Source organism: Phytophthora parasitica (assembly GCF_000247585.1).
Source record: "Phytophthora parasitica INRA-310 unplaced genomic scaffold supercont2.42, whole genome shotgun sequence".
NCBI lineage: Eukaryota > Oomycota > Peronosporomycetes > Peronosporales > Peronosporaceae > Phytophthora > Phytophthora nicotianae.
In genome coordinates this window covers 361,854-384,764 of record NW_008649028.1, presented here as the reverse complement: position 1 = coordinate 384,764, position 22,911 = coordinate 361,854, and the positions used below count along the sequence as shown (strand labels likewise).

Here is a 22,911-nt window from a genome sequence, read left to right as displayed (position 1 = left end):
TAAAAAAAACATTCAGCAATTTGGGCACTGCAAGTTGGGGCATAAAATGGCTTTTTGAATAATACGTACTTTGTATAAGAAACGTTGGTTTTGGACCACTTTTGATCTTTTTTATTATTGTGGGCCACAAGCTATGAGCAAGAGCTTTTTTTTCAGGAAAAGTGCTTTATGGGCCGTCCAGCCAAAACACATTTTAAATGGGAAGGGAAAAATATTTCGAGAGATCTAGATTGGCTGGGATGGCATTCAGACGAAAAAAAGCCATTAAAAATTTAATGGTTTTTTTCGTCTGAATGCCATCCAAGCATATATTGTTACGACCCAAAATTGGACTATTTTGAGTTGGGTTCCTAATAACCCAAATAACCCATAGGCTGGGATGACATTCAGACGAGTTTTAAGCACTAAGTTATTAGGGTTCCTGGGAACTGGTCGGCATAACTTAATTGTCTACATGCGAGCAACAAGCAGAACCCGTGTGTGCGGCGTCAACAGCCAGGCCGGTTATCTCTTTGAGCGCGAGCGTAGAACGCGTTGCGTCAACGCAGCTTTGGACGAGCCCGGGGTATCATGGGCACTCCGTTGAAGCGGTCTCGCGACTAAGACAGTGATAGCGACGAAGAAGCACAAAGGCATCCGTGGCGGCGACATGAACGCAGTGGCGGTAATGGACGGTATTAAACGGATGCGGGTCTCGTCACCAACCGACTCACCCAAGAACGACGTGGACTCAGACATGACGGACGAGGAAGCTGCTACCCCAAGAACCATCGTTCCAGCATCTCCCGAAGCAGGCAAGAAAAGACCGCTAGTGCTCGCTACACCAGCAGCACAGGCAGAATTCCCATGGAAGACAATGCGGCACGATGCCTACATGGCTTCTGAGCGGCCTATTGAGATCCCTAGCGACGCTTCTTGTCGCGCAATGGTAGTCTTTAACCCGTACCAGTCGATGCCATTGTCAACAAATCCACGGGTCGAACTCGTCGAGGACGACAAACACACAGAAACCGACACGTCGGAGAGCAAGGACGAGCACTTTGTGCGGTTCGAAGAGCTTCCAGAAGATAACGACGAGCCTGTGGAAATGGATGTTGACTGAAGTGTTCGCAATGTCCAAGTACTTCAAGTGAACAGGCTTCACTGAGCGTATACGCGGTAGAAATATCTACTACGCACAACCATCGCCTCGGGCTGCTATTTAGCGCCAGCAGCACCAATAGGAAACTTATTTAGCAAACCATACCTTAAGAGCTAGCAGCGACTCGCACAAAACACGATGAACTTTTACCATCAGCCAGCTCTTCATTACCAAGTTGACCTCTACGGTCGCGATGCTGTCAGACGCCGTGATAATGACGAAGAGTGTCATCGAGGACATCAGGGCGGACGCTCGACAAATGTTGTCAACACGCAAGGGCTGCGAAGATCAGCCGGATATCCGCCGAATAGCTCTAAAACACCGTTGCTCTACTAATACGGTCCGAAATGTCCTGGCAGGGAAGTCGACTGGAATCGTTCAGCTCGGTCGGCGACCCAAGCACTGCCAGGACAAAGTGGCCAGGGACCTGCTGCAGTTGCCTGCCGCTATCTCTGGGCGCAATCAAGCTAGGCGCTTGCAAATCCCTCCGACCACGCTCAGGTCGTTGAAAAAGCGGATCGGGAAAGCAGGGCTGCCGATTATGGCATGTTTTGTTAGCAAGAACGACAACACTAGATAAATAATGGTAGGCAGCTAGCAGAATCATCTACATAAATAATGGCATGTAGAAGGTTCAACACATACATAATGACTTATGATGGTGGTTAACTTCGGAGACTATCAATGGTACCTACGTCCCAGTAGCTTGCGTTCTGACGGAGAAAGAGGATCTGCTCAAGCGTCGCTGGTTGAAGGCTGTTGCGTTCCTGCCCAAATGTCGTCCGGGCAATACTAAAAAACTCTCCACGATGTTCGACGTCAGAGGGATACTACGGATCAGCACGTACTTCTGCTCTTGTTGCGCCAGCTTCCTGCGCTTTTGAAGGCGCTCGACGAACGATGAGCTCTCTTCGTCGTCCGATTCGGGCGCGGCTGCAGCACTTGCAGCGAAAGGCTGGAATACTGCCTTCTCGTTCTTGTCAGGCGGTTAGAGTTGCCTCGCAAGACACGGACACAGCCCGATTCAAAGTCCGGGCTGTGGACAATGTCAGCTCGTGGCGCTGTATGATAGATATCGTTAGTTTTCACAGCATAGTTAGCCGAATGTGTAACTTACCAAGGTAATGCGCGTACTGCGGCTTCATAGCGATGAGACCGTCGAACCATTCGCGCACGTCTAAGAGATCAGCGCTGCCTTGAAGGGCCTTCGATACGGATTCGACATTGGCGAGCTCTTTCAGCAGCTTGCGCAGGCGGCGGTTGCACACCGGACCAGGAAGAAGCTCAGCGACGTCATCGTCATCCTTATCGAGGTGCTCGAGAAGCTTGAAGTAACGGTGCAACATTGCAAACGTTGAACTCCACCGTGTGTCCTGCCGAATTACCGGGCGGAGACTTGTTTTAAGCCTACGAATTATCATAAAACACCACACATTATCCTTATTCGTAGGAATTATAGATAAAACCACAGAATAACAGCATGGGTACCTCAGTTTAGCCGACTGCGTCAGCGTCCGAAGCTTGATCATTAGCCCGTGAACTGCGGCAAGATCAGCCTCGTGACTTTGAAGATCTTGTTGGACCACCCGATTAAGTCGGTGCGAAGCGCACCCGATTAAGGGAACGCCGATGAGCGAAGCTAAGCGCTGATTAACGCTGCAATTATCACCCACGACAAATAAACACTGGTCAATCTGTTTCCCAAAATCCCTCGGCAGCATATCCGCTAGAAACTCTCTGTGCGCGAGGGCAGAGAGATCGTCATCGGCCTCATTCATCAGAGGAGCCATGCAGATTAAGGGAGTCTTCACCTTGCCACCAACCTCGTAGCAGGCGAAGACTCCAAGATAGTGCTCAGACATATGGGTCCATCCATCTAGAATGAGCCCAAATTGGTCTGGCATCTCAGAGGCAATTGACCTCTCCACTGCCACAGACACGCCTTCAAGCGCAGCGCGCAGCGTCTCGACGCATACCGGATCGAGTGTCGTATAGCTAAAATCAATAATAAACAGTTAAAAATAATTCTTTGTTAAATTGTAGTCGCTTTTCTTACCGTCTTGTCGCTCTATTCTCACAAAAAGTGAGAGGTAGATTGCTCGTAACAACCCACATGAGCCAGCCGTACAGGTTTTGAGAAGACCGCGACACGTAGCTGAGTAGCGTGCCGGTTTCAGATGTCGTGGCCTCTAGCATCTCGGCCTCAAAGTTGGGATGCTCATGTCTAACGTGCTGCATGAGGTTAGCACGCCCGTTTCGACGGGTCTGCTTTCTAACCGTGCCGCAACGACATCGGAAATACTCGAGAATTATCTCGTCGAAGTCATCGCGGCACGGCTGGAAATAAAACCCAGTGACTTGAGCTGACGTGAACCTTGGTCTGGCGGTGATCGCCATGGCTGGTGTAGAGCAGTAGGGGCTTGTAAACGTGGGCGTGAATTGGGAAATGGAGAACAGCTACAGACAAAACACACCCCAGTAAATGGTTGGTTCTGCGGGGGTCATAATTTTGCTGTGCACCTTGCATACATTATTCTTTTAGCTAGGATCGCCACATACATTATGACATTGTACGGTCCATCGCAAAAACATACATTTATTTATGATATGTATGGCCGTTATTATTATTGCCATGTTATTTTCAGCAGCCCTGCGGGAAAGCCGACTTCGCTCAGGTCGACACCACCGGGGTACTCGTGGAGGGCTCCGACATCATCGAAGCGGTGGAGGCTTTGATGGTGCCGAAGCCGGACTCCGTTCAAGCCGACGATGTGTCCACTCTCCTGTGGCTTCTGTTGTTATTCTATTGCTACTGTAGTTGACGTTTATCATGCTAAATCTACCAACGCTTTTGTTGCTTTGGTGTCGGACTAGCAGCAGCGCTATGGCGCTAGAAATAGAGAGTTGACGATCGGAGACCGAGCTTATAAAATTAGCGATCTGGTGGCGGTTTTCACTGCCTTGTACTTCCCCCAAAACAGCGTCTTCGTCGTGTCTTGTGCACTTGCAGGCCCCCTCCGACATTGAGGCTGCGCGGTAGCTTCTAGCAAGCGAGCGCCATGTCGGGTCGACAGGGAGGCCATGTGCTCGCGGGCGTGGCGGCGGCGGCCATGGCATCCTCCCGCATGAGCTCGGGCAATGGGTCCCCGTCGCCGTCACCATCGCCAGCGCCCGGAGCTCGCCCTGCAGCTGTACCGAGACTTGCTGCAGTTGTACGGGGCGTGGCTCCTCGCAAGTCGGTGATCTCCAGACTCACGCAGTTCTCCAAACCCGTTTCAGTCGTTCCTTACGCTCCCGAACGACTGAGTATCACGCAGACAGCAATGACACCCGAAATGATGAAGAGCATTGCCGATAAAGGGGTATGATCACAGTTTTATTTATCGTTATTTTTTTATTTTCTAATGTATTTTACCGCTCAGCATCAACGTGATCGTGCGTCATCTAGAAAAGAAGATTCGGTGACGACGCTGTTTGCAGCCCTACGAATGCGACGAGTGCTGCATCGAGTTCAAGCTGGCCATGAAGAGATCGGACCTCGCATTCTAATAGATGAGACCAAAGCGAACCTGGAAAGACATCTCAAGGTGCTTTCGCGATATAAAATTCGACAGGTAGACACGGACGCAGACGAAAGACACCAACTGCGCAATCTCCCGCCGCTGATGGTGAATCCTCACAGTTCCTTGTTCAAGGTATGGCAGCTGGTTACGCTGGTTATCATCATTTATCAGAGTATCATGTTACCATTCGCTCTGGCCTTTGGATCCAACGACACTACCGTTGTCGATATCCTTATGAGCGTTATATTTGCCATGGATATCGCCGTGGCATTCAACACACCCTTCGCAGAAGACGCTGACGAGATGGTGTACATTACAGATCGATGGCATATAGCATCCAACTACTTACGCGGATGGTACGTTCGTATTAGTTCCCCCCCCCTACTTTTTCTAGCAACTAACAGTGTGTATTTACTGTAGGTTTTTCTTTGACTTGTTGGCATGTATGCCGTTCGATTACGTGCTGTTACTGATCAACAATTCCAAGAGTAACCTGAGCGTATTGGGGCTTCTAAAGGCACTACGCGTACCGAGGTTACTACGACTTGTGAGGTTATTGCGGGTGGCCAAATTGTTCAAAATGCGACCAGAATTGCGACGATGGCTACAGTATTCACGACACGCCAATCTCCTACGACTGGTTCGTCTTGTGGTGTCCTTTTTAGTCATTAATCACTACGTCGCGTGCTTCTGGTACGGTCTGGTCATGTCGGACCGAACTCGCGCCTTGGACTCGAGCACGGATGCGCGGCACTTGTACGTTGTCGCGTTTTACCAGTCGTTACTCGTGGTTATGGGCCAAAACATCGCTGTGTACGAAGATACCGAGTATATCTTCTGTGTACTCGTCATGGTCGTCGGAGCCGTGCTGATGGCTGTAGTTTTCGGAAATGTAGCCATCCTCATTGCCAATTACTACGAGTCCCAGAGCTCGCATCAGAAGAAGATGGAGTGGCTTTTTGCGAGTATGAATCGAATGAAGCTGCCGTACGACCTACAGAACCGAATCAACGCGTATTACCAGGCCATGTGGGAACGGCACGGCACTTTAGATGGCGCGGTGACGGCGTTTATCCCGGAATTATCTCGAAATTTAGCCTGCGAAGTTGAATTATTTCTTCGTATGGATATGATCAACCGAGCGCCGATTTTCCAGAATTGCAGCGCTAAAGTCGTCCAGGAACTCGTCATGGAGCTGGAACTGCAGGTTTTCATGCCTGGGGACTACATTGTCGTGCGAGGTGAGGTAGGGAACGACATGTATTTTGTTCAGAACGGGATCTGTGAAGTCACGAAGGAGGTCGAAGTGCTATCACCGGCGCCGCTGCAACGAAATCCTTCTCGCCTATCTCAAGCCTCGCAAGCTGCACAAGCAGTGCTTAATCGTAAAGGATCTCAATTACCCCGAGATAGCAACGCATCTCAAGCAGCATTACCTCCGGTTGCTACTAAAACCAAGGAAATCATACTGAAAGTGTTAGGTCAAGGTGACTACTTTGGAGAGATCGCTCTGCTTATGAACTGCAAGCGAACTGCAAACGTTCGAGCTCATGTCTTTTCGGAGCTTTGTACGCTCACACGAGAAGTTTTCGAGAGTATTTCGCAACGGTATCTCGAGGATAGAAGTATTATCGAGAAGTTTATCATGGACAAGTACGACCCGAGTATGTTGCAAGCCGCTATGAAGCAGTCTCAAGAAGTTAGTATGCGTAGCTCTGGCCCAGCAGCAGCGGCTGCTACAAGAACAGCCAATGCCTTCCCAAAGTCGAGTAATCCAGGTCCTGTTGGTACCAGCCATGCCATGAGCTTTGGAGAAGCAACGTCGAGAGGAGAAATGGCTACAACTAAAATCACAGGCTTGCTCACTAAAGTACTTCAGCGGATTGACCATCTCGAAGAGCAGCTTGGAAAAGAGTCAGAAGCTCGACGAGAGAGCGAGACAAGACTGCGAAATACTCTGAACGAAGCTGCACGACACCTCTCTTCATCCACCTCGTCTCGTTCGCCTGATTCGAGTTTAGTAGATCAACTACCACCCAAGCACCCGGGAGCTCTCAAGCGCCGTTCAATAAAAACAGTAGCGGATGAACCAGAGCGCGTTTCACAGCGGGACTTGCGGATTGCAGAGCATCTAGCAGAACTGGAGGCCAAAGAAGCGGCCGAGAACTCAGCAGCATCAGCCCAGACAGAGTCGAGTGATGTTCCTGCTGCGAAGCTAAGCAAACGCCGCCCGTCGCTTAAAGCGCTAAGGAGTTGGCGAAATATGAAAAGCGAAGGCTTGGGGATCGGAATGCGACTGCGAAGAGGATCTCGCTTAGGTCTGTCGGGTTATACGCCTGGTGTTGGTGTTGGCGTTGGAGCGTTGGGGGCTGGAAGGAGTTTTAGAACTGGGTCGAGTTCATCGTCAAGTTCTCGACACTCGAGCGCACGCAGCACGAACCTTGACCCGAATCCTTTTACTCCGGAACCAGAGCCAAGATCTCCTAGGGAAAGTGGACTGGACGATGAGAATGGCGACCAGTTCCCGTCCGATATTCTAGATGATCTAGCTAGATCACTAGATCCACAACAACGAAGTGATAACACGTAAAAAAAAATGATTTCCAAGATTCAGTTTCCTACTACGAGCCTCACACTCAAGCAGGAACCGCGCCGTTATTGTGGCGTCAACAAGAGAGTTTTCTTCGGCATGATTGCTAACAAGGCATTGCTATTCCCAGATTGATGCACCGCCATGTCGATGACGTCTGTTGTACAAGTTGTACGTCGATGCTTCCTTGAGGTTGGTTTCAAAGAACGCGTCAATGAAAGGCACATGGCCAAAAACACCAAAGTCGGTGTTTGTCAAGGCCTCGCGGGCCGCATCCGTCAGTTGGTTCCACTGGATGAGATCCTGGTATTCTCCTTCCTCGTGGAACTGAAAAACAGTGTGCCACGCTTCATAGCCGTCCTCATCGTACCGCAGCTTCGGCGTGGTGCCATTGATGACGTCTGATGTCTTGGGTGGCTTACTGATGACGTACAGATTACCATACGTAGACGCCGAAGTTGCTAACATTGCCGGCTTAACTAGAGCTGGATTGTCGAGCCACACAACCAAGTTCACCCAATCGTGCCGAACACCCGTCTTGACGAGGCCTCTATTCTGTATGTCTTTAGGGAAATACCACGCGTACATGATGGCCCACTTGTCCTCGCACCATGTCGATCGACTGTACACCTGCGACCCCAACTCTGGACCTTCACATCCACCGTCAGGAGGTCCCGTTCCTTCCAAGCCGGTACTCGTATCGCCGGCGGCGTTCACGATAGGGTATGGGTGGCATCCAGACTTTACTGCAAGTGAAGGCTTGAACTTGACGGCAGCTTTTTCGGCGATGGTGATAGGTTCGGGCTGTGCGAATGGCTTCACCATGTCATGATTGATCGACGCTGCTCTGATGCTGGTGAGGGCAACTACGATGAGTATCACCAACTCCCGCATCCTGCTACAGTTGAGATGGTCACGGAAAATTGGGTTTGGAGCACGGACGTCCCGAACCAGCGCTGCCAACGCCTCTAGGATGACTCCGTCAAAAGCGACACTGCATTATCAAGCCGCGTCAACATCGACAACTGCATTATCAATCAGCTTCAACTGCGACACTGCATAAGCGAGCGGGAGGGCACGCTTTCCAGTGGTGAAAGTCTGCATGCAGAACAGTATATTCAATCTAATAGAAATACTCACTTCCAAGTATGTTTTGCTGCCATCATTACGCCATACCTCCACACCTGGAGCTTGCAACGTACCAACGAAACCAGCTAGCACATCATCTGATGATAAGCATGCATGGGATGAAGGGCATTTGTCTTGGTGGTTATCTAGAATAAATGACTGTAATGAACCTCACCTTTGAAACGAAACGAAACCAGCTCAAAGTGAAAGCAACGAGCGGGTAGGCTCCCTCTACACTGGTCTAAAAGCTACAGATGATTCAGGCAAGCTCCAAGTTTTCGTCGACTACAGGTATTTGTGCAAAATGCATTGCACGTTTTCACCTTCTTTCTTTTTTTTTTTTTACAAAGCCACGGAACAGCTCTGGATCCAAAGCAAGCGAATGTCCTCGAATGCATAACGATTAGAGTCTTACGTGTTAATGAAAAATATAGTAGGAAAACTTACGGGATGAACTCGGCATTTTTAGCATAAGACTTCATTCGTAACATCCGCTACAATTAGACAAGTCCGCGTACGTGCTCACTCTCGAATTCGGCCAGCCAACAGCAAAGACCGACGTCATTCTCTATCGGTACAACATGATGCGAATGGGGGACCTGACACTCCAGCCTACACCTCCTGTTCCGCCTGAGATCGAAGGGTATCTCAAGAAGCTGAAGCGTAAAACGCGAAGCCTTGCTGGTAACTGGAACAAACGCTGGTTCTTTGTGGACCCGAGACGTCGAGAGTTTGGGTACTCAGACAATAAAACCAGTGCGCCACGAAGTACGTCATAGTAAATCTGGACATCCATTCCAACTATTTCAAACTCATTTCTCTGTTTTGAAGGTTCGATCTTCCTCGACGATATCACTGCAGTCGTGCAGTTTGACGATACTCATTTCCAGGTCGAGAGTCGTACCCGCAACTTCTTCCTTTGCGGAGACAGCAAGGCGAGTACAGCATGCTGGGTGACGAGTCTAGAAGGCTACCGCAAGAAGCTGGTCGAGTACGAGAAGCATAAAATCGCTCATGCTGCAGCTACAGCCACGGCCGCTGCGAAAGCTTCTGCTGTTGCAGCTGCAGTTTGCAGCCCACAACAGTCTCCTGTAGCTGCACCAAGGGGGGATCGACAGACTGCCAACAAAAAGAAGAAGAGTCGAGATTATTCGGACGATGACGACCGTCGACCAACACACAGTTCCTCGTCTTCCTCGTCGATAAGTTCGACAACTTCATCTTCAAAATCCAAGCGAGAGAAAGCAGATTATTTACCGTCAGACCGCTTATCAAAGAGCGAGCAAAGAGCAGCCTCACCACTGGCCAAAAACAACAGAAAGTCTAGTAGTCGAAGCAAAAATCGATCTCCGCCTCCATCTCCAACCGGTGAAAAGCGGAATCGCGATCGTCGCCGTGAACGAGAGCGCGGCCGCGATCGGGACCGAGACCGCAAGTTTGAGCGTGAGCACACACGCGAGCCAAGCAACGATCGCGACCGAAGCAGAGATCGAGAGCGATCATCCAACGGTGATCGCGATCGAAGTCGCGACCGAAATGCTCCAGCTCCTAGCGGCAGGGGGTCTGTTATGCAGGCGTGGGTAGATGACTTTTAGTCGAATTAGTAGTTAGCCATGATATTCTGCACTATTTCCTTGCCAGTAGCGCTGTGTTTGCTGAGTTTTCACCGTAAGTGTCGTAGTTGTCTTACCACGGTGGGAGGTTGCTCGCACTTGAGACGGTCTCAAGTGCGAGCAACCTCAATGAGACCAACTCAAGATGGGATTAGGGATATGGTAGGACTTCATGCAAGTTTGGACCCCGAGGTTTTGCGGGTGGACACCACACGCGCACACTCCAGACATTATGACATCGAGCTCGATAAATCGGAGATCAGTGACACCCCCTATTTTTTTTTGTTAGAAAAAACATACGAAAAAATCTTTCTCACAAACGTTTTCTTCACCGCCACTACTTCTGGACTAATTATTAGTTCCTCCTGGTGCGGTCGCCATTGCACGTGTATGTATCGCTCTCCATCGCTTTAGAATCGCAGAGCGAGCTGATTGTTCGATGACCCATTGCCAATCACGTTTAGTCACCACACCACAGACGCGTGGGGCTCGCTTCTGTAGCAGTGGGAATTCGTGTGCAAACCAGCGCATGAACTCGTCTATGGAGATTCCACCGGACCCATCGCTATCCATCATAGCGACGACGTCAGCCACTTCCTCTTCATTCAGCGGCACGTGCAGTCGAGTGATCAATGCAGCCGTGCGTTCTCTTGACAACTCGCCACTACCAGCATCATCCAAAAGCTCAAACAAGTCACCGACATCCTCTCGTAGAGCTTCATCCCGAGGAAGTCGAGCTCGCTCTTTCTCCAACTCCCGTCGGTGTTTCCACATAAGTTCTTCCTCTTTCTTAATCTGCTCGCGTCCAATTTTACTAGCTACATACTCCTGGAATGAACCAAAGCTAGACATATCTGTGCGCCATGCCTCGTCCACATTAACCACCACAGAAGGAGACCGTGTCGTGGTGCCAAAATTCTGCGAGGTCGACAACAATTGCGTACTGAATCGCCGGGGTCGGGATCCTTTTGCTCGTTGGCGTTTGCGACGATATGCTCGTTGTACTTTGATGGCAGCTCGAGTCCATTTCATAAACAAAACTCGACGACGAGCCAAATGTTGACGGAATGCACACTGGATTGCCAAAGCCGCTCGAAATTCTCGTCGTCGCTTCTTGAGTTCCATTCGTGCTTGAGCTTGACGGACAAAGCATTGCACTGTTGTCGCTGGATTGTCGTAGAGCTGCTTTCGTTCGCGTGTGATCTCCGTTTCCAGGTGCTTCAGGTATCGCACGACGGCTGATTGTGCTAGTAACAAGTCAAGAAGAGAGTGTAAAGCTCGATTCACCTCCGCTTTCACCCCAATAAGTTTTTCTCCATCTTCGTAACGTGGTTCCAACGTGTGGATGGCTTCATCAAAGCTGCGAATTAGTGCTCTTGCCCGTCCTACAGCTCCCCAAACTTTATTGTCAGTAGGGTCGAGTTGAAGAAGCTTACGGCCAGCCTGCATTCGTAAGTATTCCTTGAGCAAATCTGTCTGGTTGAAAGCTACTGCAGTGTCACGCTTAGTTTCACAAGCTACCAGTGTCACTCGTAATAGTGCTGTTACTGGGGTGACCGTTGATTCACCAAAAAGAGCACCCAAATCCTCAACATTCGATCGGGTATCTCGAGCTGTGGCTTGAGCTCCAGTAAGGAATTGACGCATCGCACCTCCAAAAGCTCCTTCGATCTGCTGGAAACTATCGCGGGCTTTTTGCAATAGTGATAGAAGAAGGAACCCGCCTCCACCTCGATCATCCGACTTAGATTGCGAACAAAATCGTTTGGCATTGATCTCTTCGTCACCACGAGGAGGACTTGAAACCATTTGAGTAGCAAAAGCCTCTGCTCGAGCTTTGACTTGCCGAACAAGGTTTTCGACAGTACTCGCAGCCCGAGCCGACTGTTTCTCGACGGTGAAGATGATAATATCGTGGCGTCCGTGGCGTGCTAAAGCTCGGATGAACACATGAAATGATACCTTTTCATGCAGCTGCTGTGCTCGTGAAGGAGAGAGTGCTTGCAACTCGGGGACAGATTTCATCACAGGCTCCTGTTCCTTGGTTTTTTCTTCTTCATCCTGCTTCTTCTTCCCATAACGAAATAATTTCTTTCCTTTGAACAGAGAACTCGTTCCTCTACGTTTCACTGGTTTTTCTTTAGACTTCACGTTCCCAGCTGTGCTTGGTCCTGCCTTTGTCGTGTCTTGTTTGACATTGATAGGAGGTGCTGGAATAGCTTTCCTCGTCATGAAGATCGACAATGGCGCGCTCGACGCCTCGAATTGTCGTACCTTCTTCTCCATTTTTCCACTTAAAGCTCGTCCTGGGGGAGTTCTGTTGGGTTGCTGACTAAACAATACCGTTGTCACGTATCCTGGTCGTGCTGAGGGTGCTTCCGATGTTGTCGATTCATCAGTTGATTGTTTACTGTCTCCTTCTTTAGAAAACCTGACAACTATTCCATCCCTTGCGTCTAGGTATTCGTGCAGTGTCATAAACAACTCTGCGGCGAAAGTTTCGAGCGCACAAGCACGAAATACGTGTGTATACACGTCGGAAACCACTGCGGCAAATGCGAAGAAGTACTGTCGTTGGTAATTGCTAAAGAATGCCGTGCTATCTCCGTAATCTCTAGGTATCATCGACCTTTTCCCGATTGCCGACTTTTCTCGTTCTTGAGTAAATTTTACATCATGACTGAAGATACAGAGCGCTAACTTAGCATCACCGCCTCTACCAGCCACTACAGAATCCAACATAGTCGCCAAACACGCGCAAGTAAAGGTGCCATGCTTTTCCGTTCCCTCAACTGGCTGCATACAAGATCGACTCATGTCCAGAGTTCTTGGTAAATTGGTCATCGGTAGCAAAATTTGAGTCTCCGAGTGGATTTCGTGCTCGATCATCGTTCTTTCACAGCCGTTCACTGAGCAATAATGAGTCGGTAGCGTCTTTAACGGCCTTCGAGTGCTCGAACGTTGCCAGGCTTCCAGTCGAAAAGAGCTCGTGAAATCGTCACCAACCGTAAGTATCTGCTGCGAGTGAATATTCACAAGATCGCGACGTAAGCCACCCAAAATGGTAGAGTAAAGTAACCGCAAATCGGTATGCGCGCGCGTCGTGAGGCTTCGTAGCTGATCGTAACTCAAGCGATGTCGAGTCGACATGATAGTCTCTTGAAGTCTCAACGCGATTGTCTTAAAAAATGAGATAACATCAGGCTCAAGTTGTCGCTTTCCAGGAACAAACGCTTCTTCTCCTAAACTATCTGCACAGAGCACGTAGTTGTCACCCATCGGGTCTGCAAGATACACTCGCTGGACTGATTTCGTTGTAAGCGAACGAACCGGAGAAGTCTCTCGAATCAAAGAAATTTCAGCGAATTTCTGGTTTTGAAGACACTGAACAACGGTGAGAGATAAGTTGTCAGTGTTTTCCAGGTCGATTGCAACGTCTTGCATGAGACTTCGGCTGGAAGCAGCAACAAACCGAAGCTGGAGACGTGATACTTGACTCTTGGTTCGATCTGTAAGGTCTCGTTGGCCAAGATAAACATCGCAGTCTCGGCTCAATGCCTGCGCTATGGTCTCCGCTGAAGTAGGCAGCATGGTGGCGTACAAGGCTTGAATTGCTTCTGTGGCTGGCAAGCTCTCCAACGTTCCACATAATTCACTTATCTTCCGTGTAGCCAGTCGACGCGCTACGATACCTTCAATTCGGACGTTTACTAACTCGATTAGTGAGTTAATAAGCGGTAGGATCGACAGTAGAAAATCCTCATCGTACTTCCAAGTAGAGCCTTTGACACGACGTAAAACCAGCACTGTCGGGACTAAAACTGCGTCATCATCAGCAACAACACGAGTCGAAGCACAATGAACAACCAGAGTCTCAGGATATCGAGAAAGCTGGTGTACTGGCGACAAAACAACCTCTTCGTTGCTACTCTCATTATTCAGATAGCCATCTTGCCTGTACCGATCCTCAAGACTCTGCATCAAACGATCTTCAGCATCAACGTCGAAATCTTCGTGGTTTAGACTTGTTGATCGCCGTGTTGAAGATAGCAGTCCCTTCCTGTTCCATGTTCCACTTTGTTTATCACGTTCATAGCAACGTGCTTGCATGTCGAATACTGCAACCAAATTGCGCGATAAGATCGCTAGAATCTCTTGAAAAAGTAGTGGGAATGTCGTTCGATTTCCTCGAAACAGCGTTGGGAGTTGCTTCTTAGCCTCGTTAGCTGCTAAAGTACGGATATTCTCTCCTAGATAGTTCGCTATCTTCTCCAAAACCGCCACCACGCCATCTTCAGGGAACGAAGGAGAGAAGACACCGCCAGCAGCTCCGGGAAATGTGTCGACAGATAATATCCCAACGAATGGCACTGGAACGCAGACAAACGGCCCTTGCGGCGGTTTTGAACCTCCGAAATACGTTAACTTTTGCCCATGTATACTGCTGTGTTGTTGGATTTTTTCTTGTTCCTTAAAGTACTGAGGAAGCTGTGGAATCACGATAGAGCGCTGGCTAGAAAAAACACGGAAGGATAAACTCTGAGCTGCATCGACCGTCTTACCCTCCATTTTACTCCTTGAAGACGCACAAATGAAGCGAATCCGCTCGCATAGTGGATCAACCAGTCCTAAATAGGCGTCTACACCATTGAGAGCGTTTTCAATTTGCTGAATAACCAAGCGTGGAAGATACCCTGACACTTTCGCAATATTTCTCGTATTCGGTTTGAAATTCTCAGAGGCAGTCATCACATGGAGTAGCGCTTCGTCGCGGAGTTGTTGGCGTTGTTGAACTGTCCGTTCACGAATAACAGTAAGAACTTCAGCAAAACTTTGGCCAATTTTACGTAAGAAATCCACGACGCCTAGTTCTGGCTGTAGTTCGCGAGATTCTTGTTCGTACGAATGCATGTTATCCAACGCTAACACTCCTAAGTTACCAACTGGAACGACAATAAACGGCCACTTACGGTCTTCCACTGGCTCATTTGTAAAGTAGCGGAGCTTCTTGAAATTTGAGGCTATTTCTTCTTCATTTGCTGCATCTCGGCTGGTTATCACAATAGGAATTTGTTTCTCCAGTGTCAGAAAGCTGACTCCATACCCATGTTTCAGCTTCTTTCCAGCCATAACACTAGATTTTGAGGCGCTAGTGTACCGGATAATCCGCAGTACTGGTTCCCACATCCCAAAGTACACATTTGGAGAGCCCAAAGTGCGTTCAATTAGCGCAATTGTGTCTCTTTGCAGCTGAAGCAGACACTCCATCTCAACTTCTTTGGTGGGAGGTAATTTATGATTATAGCGCCCACCACGTGTGTTTTTATCCGTGCCAGTAAGCGATACGTCATCACAGGTAAGAGCTTTTTGGCAAAGATCACGGAATATGCTGAGAGCTTTAGTACGCTCATTCGACCGACGAATTCTATCGTGCAATGCTGCCAAGAACTTTGATGTGATGCTGGCCACGCGTTGCAAATAAACCTGGTCACAACTTGCGTGAAATTGGGGCACCGCCGTAATCGTGAGAAATATTCGGGATGTTGCTCGACCCATTGCCTCGACATCAGAGTACAAACACGTCGATGAACCAAGAAACAACTTCATGGCGTGGGCGATATACTTTTGGTTTGAGATTCGATCAGCACCGACAGTTAACTCCTCGTTTAGCATCGAATTGTCAAGTAACAAGAAATATTTGTCCGCAAGTTGCCTCTCCACAAGTTTTGCCTTCTCCGTCTCGATCGCTGATCTACGCGGAGCATTAGATAGAGCTGTCTGTTCTTCAGCAATTAATTGTTGATACCTTTCCACAGTGTTCTGACGTTCTTGTTCGTCTTCTCTAATAGCAGCCAATAGGTTCATCACACTGACATTCTTTTCGTGACTTTCCTGCAGTTGGTTTAAGTATTTCGCAATCGTGTCTGTACACAATTCCTTCCAGCGAAAAGCCATGGGACGAACCACATTAAACAACCAAGACCGGGCTTGCTCTCTCTCAGCCTCTGAAAATTCATACACGAGAGTCGTTTTTCCACGCACTCCATCGATTTCCACAACTCGAACTTTCCAAGCTCCAACCATAACATCTCTCAACGCTCTGCAGGCATAGAACAGCAGCTGTTGTGGTGAACGCAGCGGTTCATGGCATCCGAGCTGAAGCTCATGCAACGCATAAGACCGACGCTTTGCGTAAATGGCACTCGCAAGTAATTTACCCAACGGAGCCAAGAATTCCAGTACTCCAGCTTCAGGGTGAGCTTCGTCGTGTCTCCCCTTTGGAACATTTTGAAACGAGTCGACACTGAGTACACCAACACAGCAGTCCTCATGATATAGAGGAACGAAAATGAACGGAAACATGTCGTCGAGCGCTTGAGGTTGGCTTCGTAGTAGGCCAAAGCGCTGTAATAGTGGCCTCAACTTGGACATCGCCCCCACTACAACCGTTTGTTTTGTGTCAAGACATTTGAATGACACGCCTTGGCCTCGATTTAATGAGCAACCAAGAATTGTCGATCCTTGACTCACAAACGTATATTGCAGTTGGGTTCCGTCGGCTTGAAGCTCTGCGATTTGTACGTGAGTACCAGGTAAACTATCGACGATGTCATGAAACACTCTGTGGACGATATCTTGCAGAGCTCGGAGGGCATCTCCAGACGGATTGAGGCCAATGCATTGGAATCGCTGCGTGTTTTTCGCCACTGCATGTTTGCGTATACTCTGCCGTGCTTCGCGACCACGAACACACGTCAGCGCTTGTTCAGCTACAACAACCGCTCGTTCTAAGAAATCAAGGAATTCTGGGGGAGGCTCAAACTGAGCTGTTAAGTCCACTTCCAGAACGTATTGTACGTCGCTTGATCTTGAGGCATCTCGGAGGACGATCACGACTCCATTCGGGTTGTTGATTCTCAGGGACTTCGACAACTCAGACTTTTGTTTCTTTGCTTCATTTTCTTCGTCTTGGAGCTGTTGACAGAGTTGGCGTAGCTGGAAATGCTTAGCGTTCATCGTCCGAATAGGAAGAAGTTGACGAAGCTGCACCCACGACAACGTCTGGATCGATCGATCCGACCATGAAACATGATACGTGACGTTCTCACAAGAATATGAACCCGGAGAAGAAGGGGTCTCAGGTTTTGAAGTGACGTTAATAATTCCTCCACGAAGCAAAGACGTATAAACACCATTTCCGGTCTCACGAGAAGCCCGAATAGCGTCCTCGTTCTCCTTGTAGAGAGCGATTCGCTTCATCTTTCGTTCCTGTGCATCAAGGAACGGAACAAGTCGATCGTCCGGAACTGAAGTAGACGCAACGACGTCTATTTCCCATTGACAGGAAGCTGGCGCTGTAGTGCCATTTGCTCCTTTCTTCGTGATTTTCCACACTCCGACACGTTCCAAACTCTCCAACGACTGCGTGATAGCACGAATCAGTACGTCGTAAACGTCATAGGCAGTACAGCCTTGGTTCCGCGTACTATTCGCAATTTCTTGAATCCAATGAATTCGACGATAACAACCAAGAAATTTTCCTGATAGTTTTGAAACATCATCAAGAAATTCTACCGCATCATCGTCTTGAGTAAAGGGCGGTGCGCGCTCATTACTATCAGGGAGGTGTATCCGACTGCCACGCTGAAGAGCGCGAGTGAGCTCCATTAACCTATTTCTTGTAGCCACTTTAAGGCGCAGGAAACTCGGTTTATGTCGGAGGTCGATTTCGGTGAGCGCAAGAAAGTGAGCACCATCCATTTTCGCCTTCTTGAACTCCACTGCAGCGTCTTTCAGCTGCATTCGAAGCAGAAACGCATACAGAGTTTCCACTGACATTGACTGAGGCAGTAAACGATGTGCTTTTCGACATGAGTCCACAGAGAGGACTCCAATCACTGCGGTGCTTGTCCCGGTCTCACTGGTAAGTAAAGGGAAGCATGAGAACGATCCTGTCGACGTTTGATTCAGCGAAAATCGATGGATTTCGCTCGGCTCGAGGTCTGCTATGTCATCCACAATAATAGCCTCTTTTGCGACCATAGCTTGCATTGTAATGCACATTGATCTGGATTGGTTATCAGCTGACTGAGGATGCTGCTGGCCTTCCGAAGCTTGAAAAGGACACTCGAGTCTCTGGTGCAGCATTGAGCTCTTTGTAGAGCACGCAACATACCGAACGATAGGGGTTGGAGCCGTAGCAGGTGGGCTTGGAAGCGCCTCGTACATACCCAGATAGAGATCACAGTCGTTTAAACAACCTTGACAAACGTTTATGATCTGTCGTTGGGTTTGCATCAACGTTGGGATTTTCAGGCCACTGCTATCAAAACCACTGCTAGGGTGCTGAATTTCAAGATGCTTCACTTTGGCCATCACGTCGTTAAAATATTTTTCCAATCCTTCCAGTGCTCGAGAGTATGTCATTCGAGCTGTAATAGCTCGCTCGATAGCGTTAGAATACAGTAACTGCGTTGAGGCTGGACGTGGCTGCTGTGAGAGGGAATTAGCCACCAAATAGGCACTTCGAGCCTGACGAGCATGACGAACGAGTTCCCGCTCTTCACGATCGGATTCCTCGTTCAGAAAAGCTTCAAGGTCTGCTTTGAAGTGGTGACGCAGATGATCAGGAACAAATTCGTAGGTCTCCAATGGATCATTTCCCTCGCTTGTAGGTTGATTGACCCGAACTTTGGATCCTGTGCTCGTCATGATGGGTGACGCTTGACAAACAATCCGTTTTGTGGTTTTTACCTATTGAGATTATCTGACAAAGTGCGCTAACTAACTGGGTAGGCGCTGCGGTTACGCATGTTACGCACAGCGGAGTCACGAGATTGGCTCCTTGAACGAGCTAGCGCCCCAGTCAGTTCAGAGTTTTAACTGTTTCACTTTAAAACAAATATCCATTGTTTCAGAGTTTATCGAGACATTCTACGCTTGCTTATTACAGCTATACCAATAACCATCTCCTTATTGTTGAGAATTTCTATTCATATTGATCGCGTGTTTTTGGTTGGAAGGAATTAGCAGGTGTATACTGTGTAAATTTCACGGGGACATACCTTTTCCCGTTTTCAGCTGAATACATTTAGAGCCAAGGACGAGATGCTGGCTGCAGCGTCACCATCGAGCGGTGTAGGCGTTCACGATTTAGCGTTGCAGTTGCCTTTTATAGGCTGAAACGAACGATTATCCGGAATTGCACTTCAATTCGTTTCATTAAAAGCAAAAGCGAATTTATTCGGTGCAGATGATGGGTGTACATGCGCAACGGCAGCGCTTAAGCAAGGTCCTTTTCCTGTCTTAAAAGCAATCGAAGGTCCCTCATTACATTTTCGCTTGAAAACGCCAACTACAATGGGGTGTATCAACTCAAAGCCCAGCAGCACAGATAGTGGAGCACGAGGCAAATCGAGCAATAGTCCGCGAGGGAAGACGAATAGTCCTCGTGGAGCGAATAGGACGGATAATGGCGGAGATACGACTGCGGTGAGTAGTGACTACGCTACGTATACAGACTTCGGTGGTGCTGGCTCAGGTGGTGCGGGTCACCACGGACATCACGGACATCACGGACATCACGATGGTCACGATGGACATGACGGGGGACACCATTGTGGGGACGACGGAGGAGGCTGGGATGGTGGTGGCGACGGAGGTGGAGACGGAGGTGGAGACGGAGGTGGCGATGGAGGTGGTGGTGGTGACGGAGGAGGTGGGGGCGATTGCGGCGGCGGAGATTGACATCCCCAGCTTATTGTGACTTCATCAACATCTATACTCCGAATTACCGCGGTAAATAACCATTTACGAATGAAGATATCGACGCAGTAAAAAACAATAAGCGTCTATCCGGTATTTATACGTATTGGTGGCTGCTGAATTTCTTGTTTAGGAGAGCCAAGGTGCTTCGCGTACGTCGACCTTGCAGAGTCGGACACATCCTAGTATTTGCTCTGGCAGCTCGTTGTCTTCTTGGCCTTCGAGCACGAAACCAAAGTCTAGGATCATGTTGCACGCATGAGTAGAGACTCCGACAAGTCCTTTGCGCGCGATGTAGTTGAAGTCGTGGGCATTCACATCAACCTCAAAGTAGCCGTCTCCTCGATAAAACCGATGTTGCGGCCGCGTCAGAATAGGCTGGCCGTTGTAAGTCTCGAGTAAACGTCGCTCAGCTCGCCCCAAGTTCTGCTCCTGAGGGTTCACTACGATGCCAATTGCTTTGAACCGCTCGCTCTACAAAAATAAAAAGTAGATCAGCCTACAGACGTTGGGGAAACACACAGAGATCTAGCACGTACCGCCCAGCTTTGGGGTTGCATAAAATCTTTGAGAAGCTGAGAAAAAATACACAGCGATAAGATTAAAAAAAAAAAATATGATCTTCCTCTCAACCATTTAGCAAGGGGTTACGTACCCGAACTGCTTGTAGCGATGGTTCACCTGGTGCATCGAGCATTTCTCGAATAGCTGGAGGAATAGAAAAATACGTGACGAAGTTGAAGCCTGGGCCATCTCCTTGTTTCTCGCCCCAGAGCGGATTGGAGGGTTGGTAGGAAGGAACTTGGCAGTTCACGATGATCAGATCCAGTTTTCCTCTGTAAAGCAAACAATACGACATTAGTAGGGAACTCGAATTCCCCAGTTGACCTTTAGTACTAACGTTTGAGGCCTCAAATCGCTCAAGTCGACGATGCTGCCGATGTTGTCTGCTTTAACATCCGACTAATGAAAACACGCGAGAAACTGTGAGTACGATCTAGAACGCCACTAATTTGTAAGTGAGTACAAACCCGGTAGACATCTACAGCGACAAGTTCCAACAAGGCTGGAGCTGAGGCAGCTTTGAGCTTCGTCTTGCGATAGTTTGGTCCTGTGAGTGCAAAAAAGACGTACAGTTAGCACCACACACGACACAAGTAAACACTTTAAGCATTTTACCTTGGCGGACGTTAAAACGAGTCGCGTCGACGTGTGCCCAGCTCCCACTGACGGTCTCCGATGCAGCAGGTGCACACAGTTTCAACGAGGCACCAGCTGAAATTTTCACCCCATTGATTTGACCCAAAAATGCAGCACGTTTGGGTTTTTCATCAACCGAGCTACTAAGCGTTCGATCGCGCGATTGGGTTTTGAGTTTGGTGCTGGGCTTGTCTCGAGGCATTTCCGCGTCATTCGCGGATCCAGTCGACACTGAGGGGGATAAGCTGCCGTTTTTCATTGAAGCTGAGCGACAAGCTGTAGCAGGCGAAGATGTCTGGTTAACGGTTCCTTCGGTCGTACGAAACCAGAGCAGCCACATGCAGAACGCGTTGGCCAACAGCGCAATCAATAACCATACAGAAACGTTCCCAAATCGCACGAGGACTGCGACACACAAGTAATAACCTGAAGTCAGTTGTATTCCTCAAAGACTAACACCATACAAAATTCTTACCAATAACAGGATTTAAAGCGAACAACACGGTTCTGTTGCTGGTGACCAAGCTGCACATCTGCCATAGTTAAGATACGATTCCAGTCAGCATAAAACCAAAAAAAAAGATTCCCCCCTCCCCATTCCTACCTTACCTGTTCTACCATTTCTCTCGGTTCCATCTCCCTGCTCTTATCAACAGTCTCCACTTTCTTCTCCTTCGTCTCCGTTACCGGAGATTCCACCGGTGACGGCACTTCCGCATCCGACGACGTCCTCGGCACTGGACTCGCCGGTGTCGTCGGCACCACCTTAGCCTCCGACACTCTCAGCCCTGCTCTCACTGGGCTGATAATAGCCGAAATGCTCGTTGTCCATTGTCGAAACTCCGCGTTTGTGTCTGCACAAAGCCTCAATTCGCGCTGACCGTCCACCAAAACTGTGAAGCAGAAGGGTGTCGGCACTCCAGAGGGGAGATCTCCCTGCACTACGAGCGACACGCCCCCCTGCTTGAGCGACACCACTCCGTGGGCGTCCTGTCTCAACGGCACAGCCTCCAGGGGTGATGCATGGCGGAAGTAGCGCAGAAGTCCACTGTCCCGGTCTAGGACGAACCAGCGTTGGTTCCAGCGTTTGCGCTTCCACTTGCCAGCGCTCTGCTTCAGCAGGTACGCCGAGATGAGCGCCATGGATTGGCCAGCAGGTCGCGAGCCCGTGGGTGAAGACGATGGCAATCGGTTGCTGGCATTCGGGGCTTGCAAGGACGACACCATGCTTGCGATCAGGTTGGCACCCTGTCGAGGAGACGTGGAATCGATTTGGCTACGTGTGACTCTTGTTTTAGTGTAAATGTACGGAATTAGGTAAAAGGGAGCTCAAACTGACGAGAAGTGTGCACAAAAAGGTCACAATGGTGTCTTTTCTTGTGTGGTAAGGTCTCCTGACGACTCGTTATTTCTGCCCGACATGCACGCACAATACCGACACTGGCAACACATTCCAGCAGAATATCCACGCTTGTATGGAGTACACAAGGCGGATTTTTGAATCTCAGATAATAAGTTACATTCTAAAGATTTAAAGAATCACCTGGTTGGCAGAAATAAGTACAACTGTTTTAAATTATTACACCGTTAAAATAAATTTATACTCCCCCATGCATATAAAAAAAATAATAAAAACGAGTTGACAGCGGATATACAGTACATATCACCTGTTCATCGTCATCGCCATCTTCGGCTTTGTTGTTCTTCAAAAACATTTTTTTTGCTTATCTGCTCGAAGTTCTGAGTTCGAATCCTCGTTATGCAAACCTCTGGAATCGCACAGTATTATATAAGGCTGGAGCTCCCGATGCATCATTCCCAATTCGAGAGATGTCCAAATAGAAAATCGATCTAGTTTCTGAACCTATTTTTTTCGTGAATGTTGCACGAAAGAAAATGAGGTGGCCAATT

The 22,911-nt window shown here is 48.8% G+C and overlaps 8 protein-coding genes across 11 annotated transcripts; 4 read left to right on the top strand and 4 right to left on the bottom strand.

Annotated features, from left to right (window-relative positions):
- Positions 1–454: 454 nt before the first annotated feature.
- PPTG_14655 (hypothetical protein) lies at positions 455–1,102 on the top strand (the record flags this gene model as incomplete). The annotated part of the gene is made up of 2 exons (XM_008911592.1): positions 455–565; positions 626–1,102. 2 exons carry the CDS (start codon positions 455–457, stop codon positions 1,100–1,102), a joined length of 588 nt encoding a protein of 195 aa, XP_008909840.1.
- A 677-nt stretch (positions 1,103–1,779) lies between these two features.
- PPTG_14654 lies at positions 1,780–3,576 on the bottom strand. Of its 2 annotated transcripts, XM_008911591.1 has the most exons (4): positions 3,198–3,576; positions 2,630–3,136; positions 2,259–2,548; positions 1,780–2,202 (listed from the first exon to the last, which is right to left on the bottom strand). In XM_008911591.1, the coding sequence occupies exons 1-4, from the start codon at positions 3,536–3,538 to the stop codon at positions 1,979–1,981; spliced, it is 1,362 nt and encodes a 453-aa protein (XP_008909839.1). In that variant the 5' UTR covers positions 3,539–3,576; the 3' UTR covers positions 1,780–1,978. The 2 variants fall into 2 exon arrangements, with proteins under 2 accessions (XP_008909839.1, XP_008909838.1); XM_008911590.1 differs by having other exon boundaries at positions 2,259–3,136.
- A 158-nt stretch (positions 3,577–3,734) lies between these two features.
- PPTG_14653 (hypothetical protein) lies at positions 3,735–8,441 on the top strand. 3 transcript variants are annotated; one of them, XM_008911588.1, is made up of 4 exons: positions 3,946–4,503; positions 4,590–4,836; positions 5,024–5,060; positions 5,125–7,313. In XM_008911588.1, the coding sequence occupies exon 4, from the start codon at positions 5,150–5,152 to the stop codon at positions 7,292–7,294; it is 2,145 nt and encodes a 714-aa protein (XP_008909836.1). In that variant the 5' UTR covers positions 3,946–4,503; positions 4,590–4,836; positions 5,024–5,060; positions 5,125–5,149; the 3' UTR covers positions 7,295–7,313. The 3 variants fall into 3 exon arrangements, with proteins under 3 accessions (XP_008909834.1, XP_008909835.1, XP_008909836.1); XM_008911586.1 differs by having other exon boundaries at positions 3,735–4,503; positions 4,564–5,060; positions 5,125–8,441; XM_008911587.1 differs by having other exon boundaries at positions 3,755–4,503; positions 4,590–5,060; positions 5,125–8,441.
- Positions 7,415–8,188, bottom strand: PPTG_14652 (hypothetical protein; the record flags this gene model as incomplete). Its single annotated transcript, XM_008911589.1, has 1 exon — positions 7,415–8,188. One exon carries the CDS (start codon positions 8,186–8,188, stop codon positions 7,415–7,417), a length of 774 nt encoding a protein of 257 aa, XP_008909837.1.
- Positions 8,442–9,003: 562 nt separating the features above from the next.
- Positions 9,004–10,017, top strand: PPTG_14651 (hypothetical protein; the record flags this gene model as incomplete). Its single annotated transcript, XM_008911585.1, has 2 exons — positions 9,004–9,190; positions 9,254–10,017. 2 exons carry the CDS (start codon positions 9,004–9,006, stop codon positions 10,015–10,017), a joined length of 951 nt encoding a protein of 316 aa, XP_008909833.1.
- A 366-nt stretch (positions 10,018–10,383) lies between these two features.
- Positions 10,384–18,747, bottom strand: PPTG_14650 (hypothetical protein; the record flags this gene model as incomplete). Its single annotated transcript, XM_008911584.1, has 1 exon — positions 10,384–18,747. One exon carries the CDS (start codon positions 18,745–18,747, stop codon positions 10,384–10,386), a length of 8,364 nt encoding a protein of 2,787 aa, XP_008909832.1.
- Positions 18,748–19,395: 648 nt separating this feature from the next.
- PPTG_14649 (hypothetical protein) lies at positions 19,396–19,801 on the top strand (the record flags this gene model as incomplete). Its single annotated transcript, XM_008911583.1, has 2 exons — positions 19,396–19,527; positions 19,556–19,801. The coding sequence occupies 2 exons, from the start codon at positions 19,396–19,398 to the stop codon at positions 19,799–19,801; spliced, it is 378 nt and encodes a 125-aa protein (XP_008909831.1).
- PPTG_14648 (hypothetical protein) lies at positions 19,791–22,328 on the bottom strand. The gene is made up of 8 exons (XM_008911582.1): positions 21,610–22,328; positions 21,476–21,533; positions 20,980–21,405; positions 20,832–20,911; positions 20,702–20,763; positions 20,456–20,636; positions 20,340–20,375; positions 19,791–20,274 (listed from the first exon to the last, which is right to left on the bottom strand). The coding sequence occupies exons 1-8, from the start codon at positions 22,225–22,227 to the stop codon at positions 19,930–19,932; spliced, it is 1,806 nt and encodes a 601-aa protein (XP_008909830.1). The 5' UTR covers positions 22,228–22,328; the 3' UTR covers positions 19,791–19,929.
- Positions 22,329–22,911: the final 583 nt, after the last annotated feature.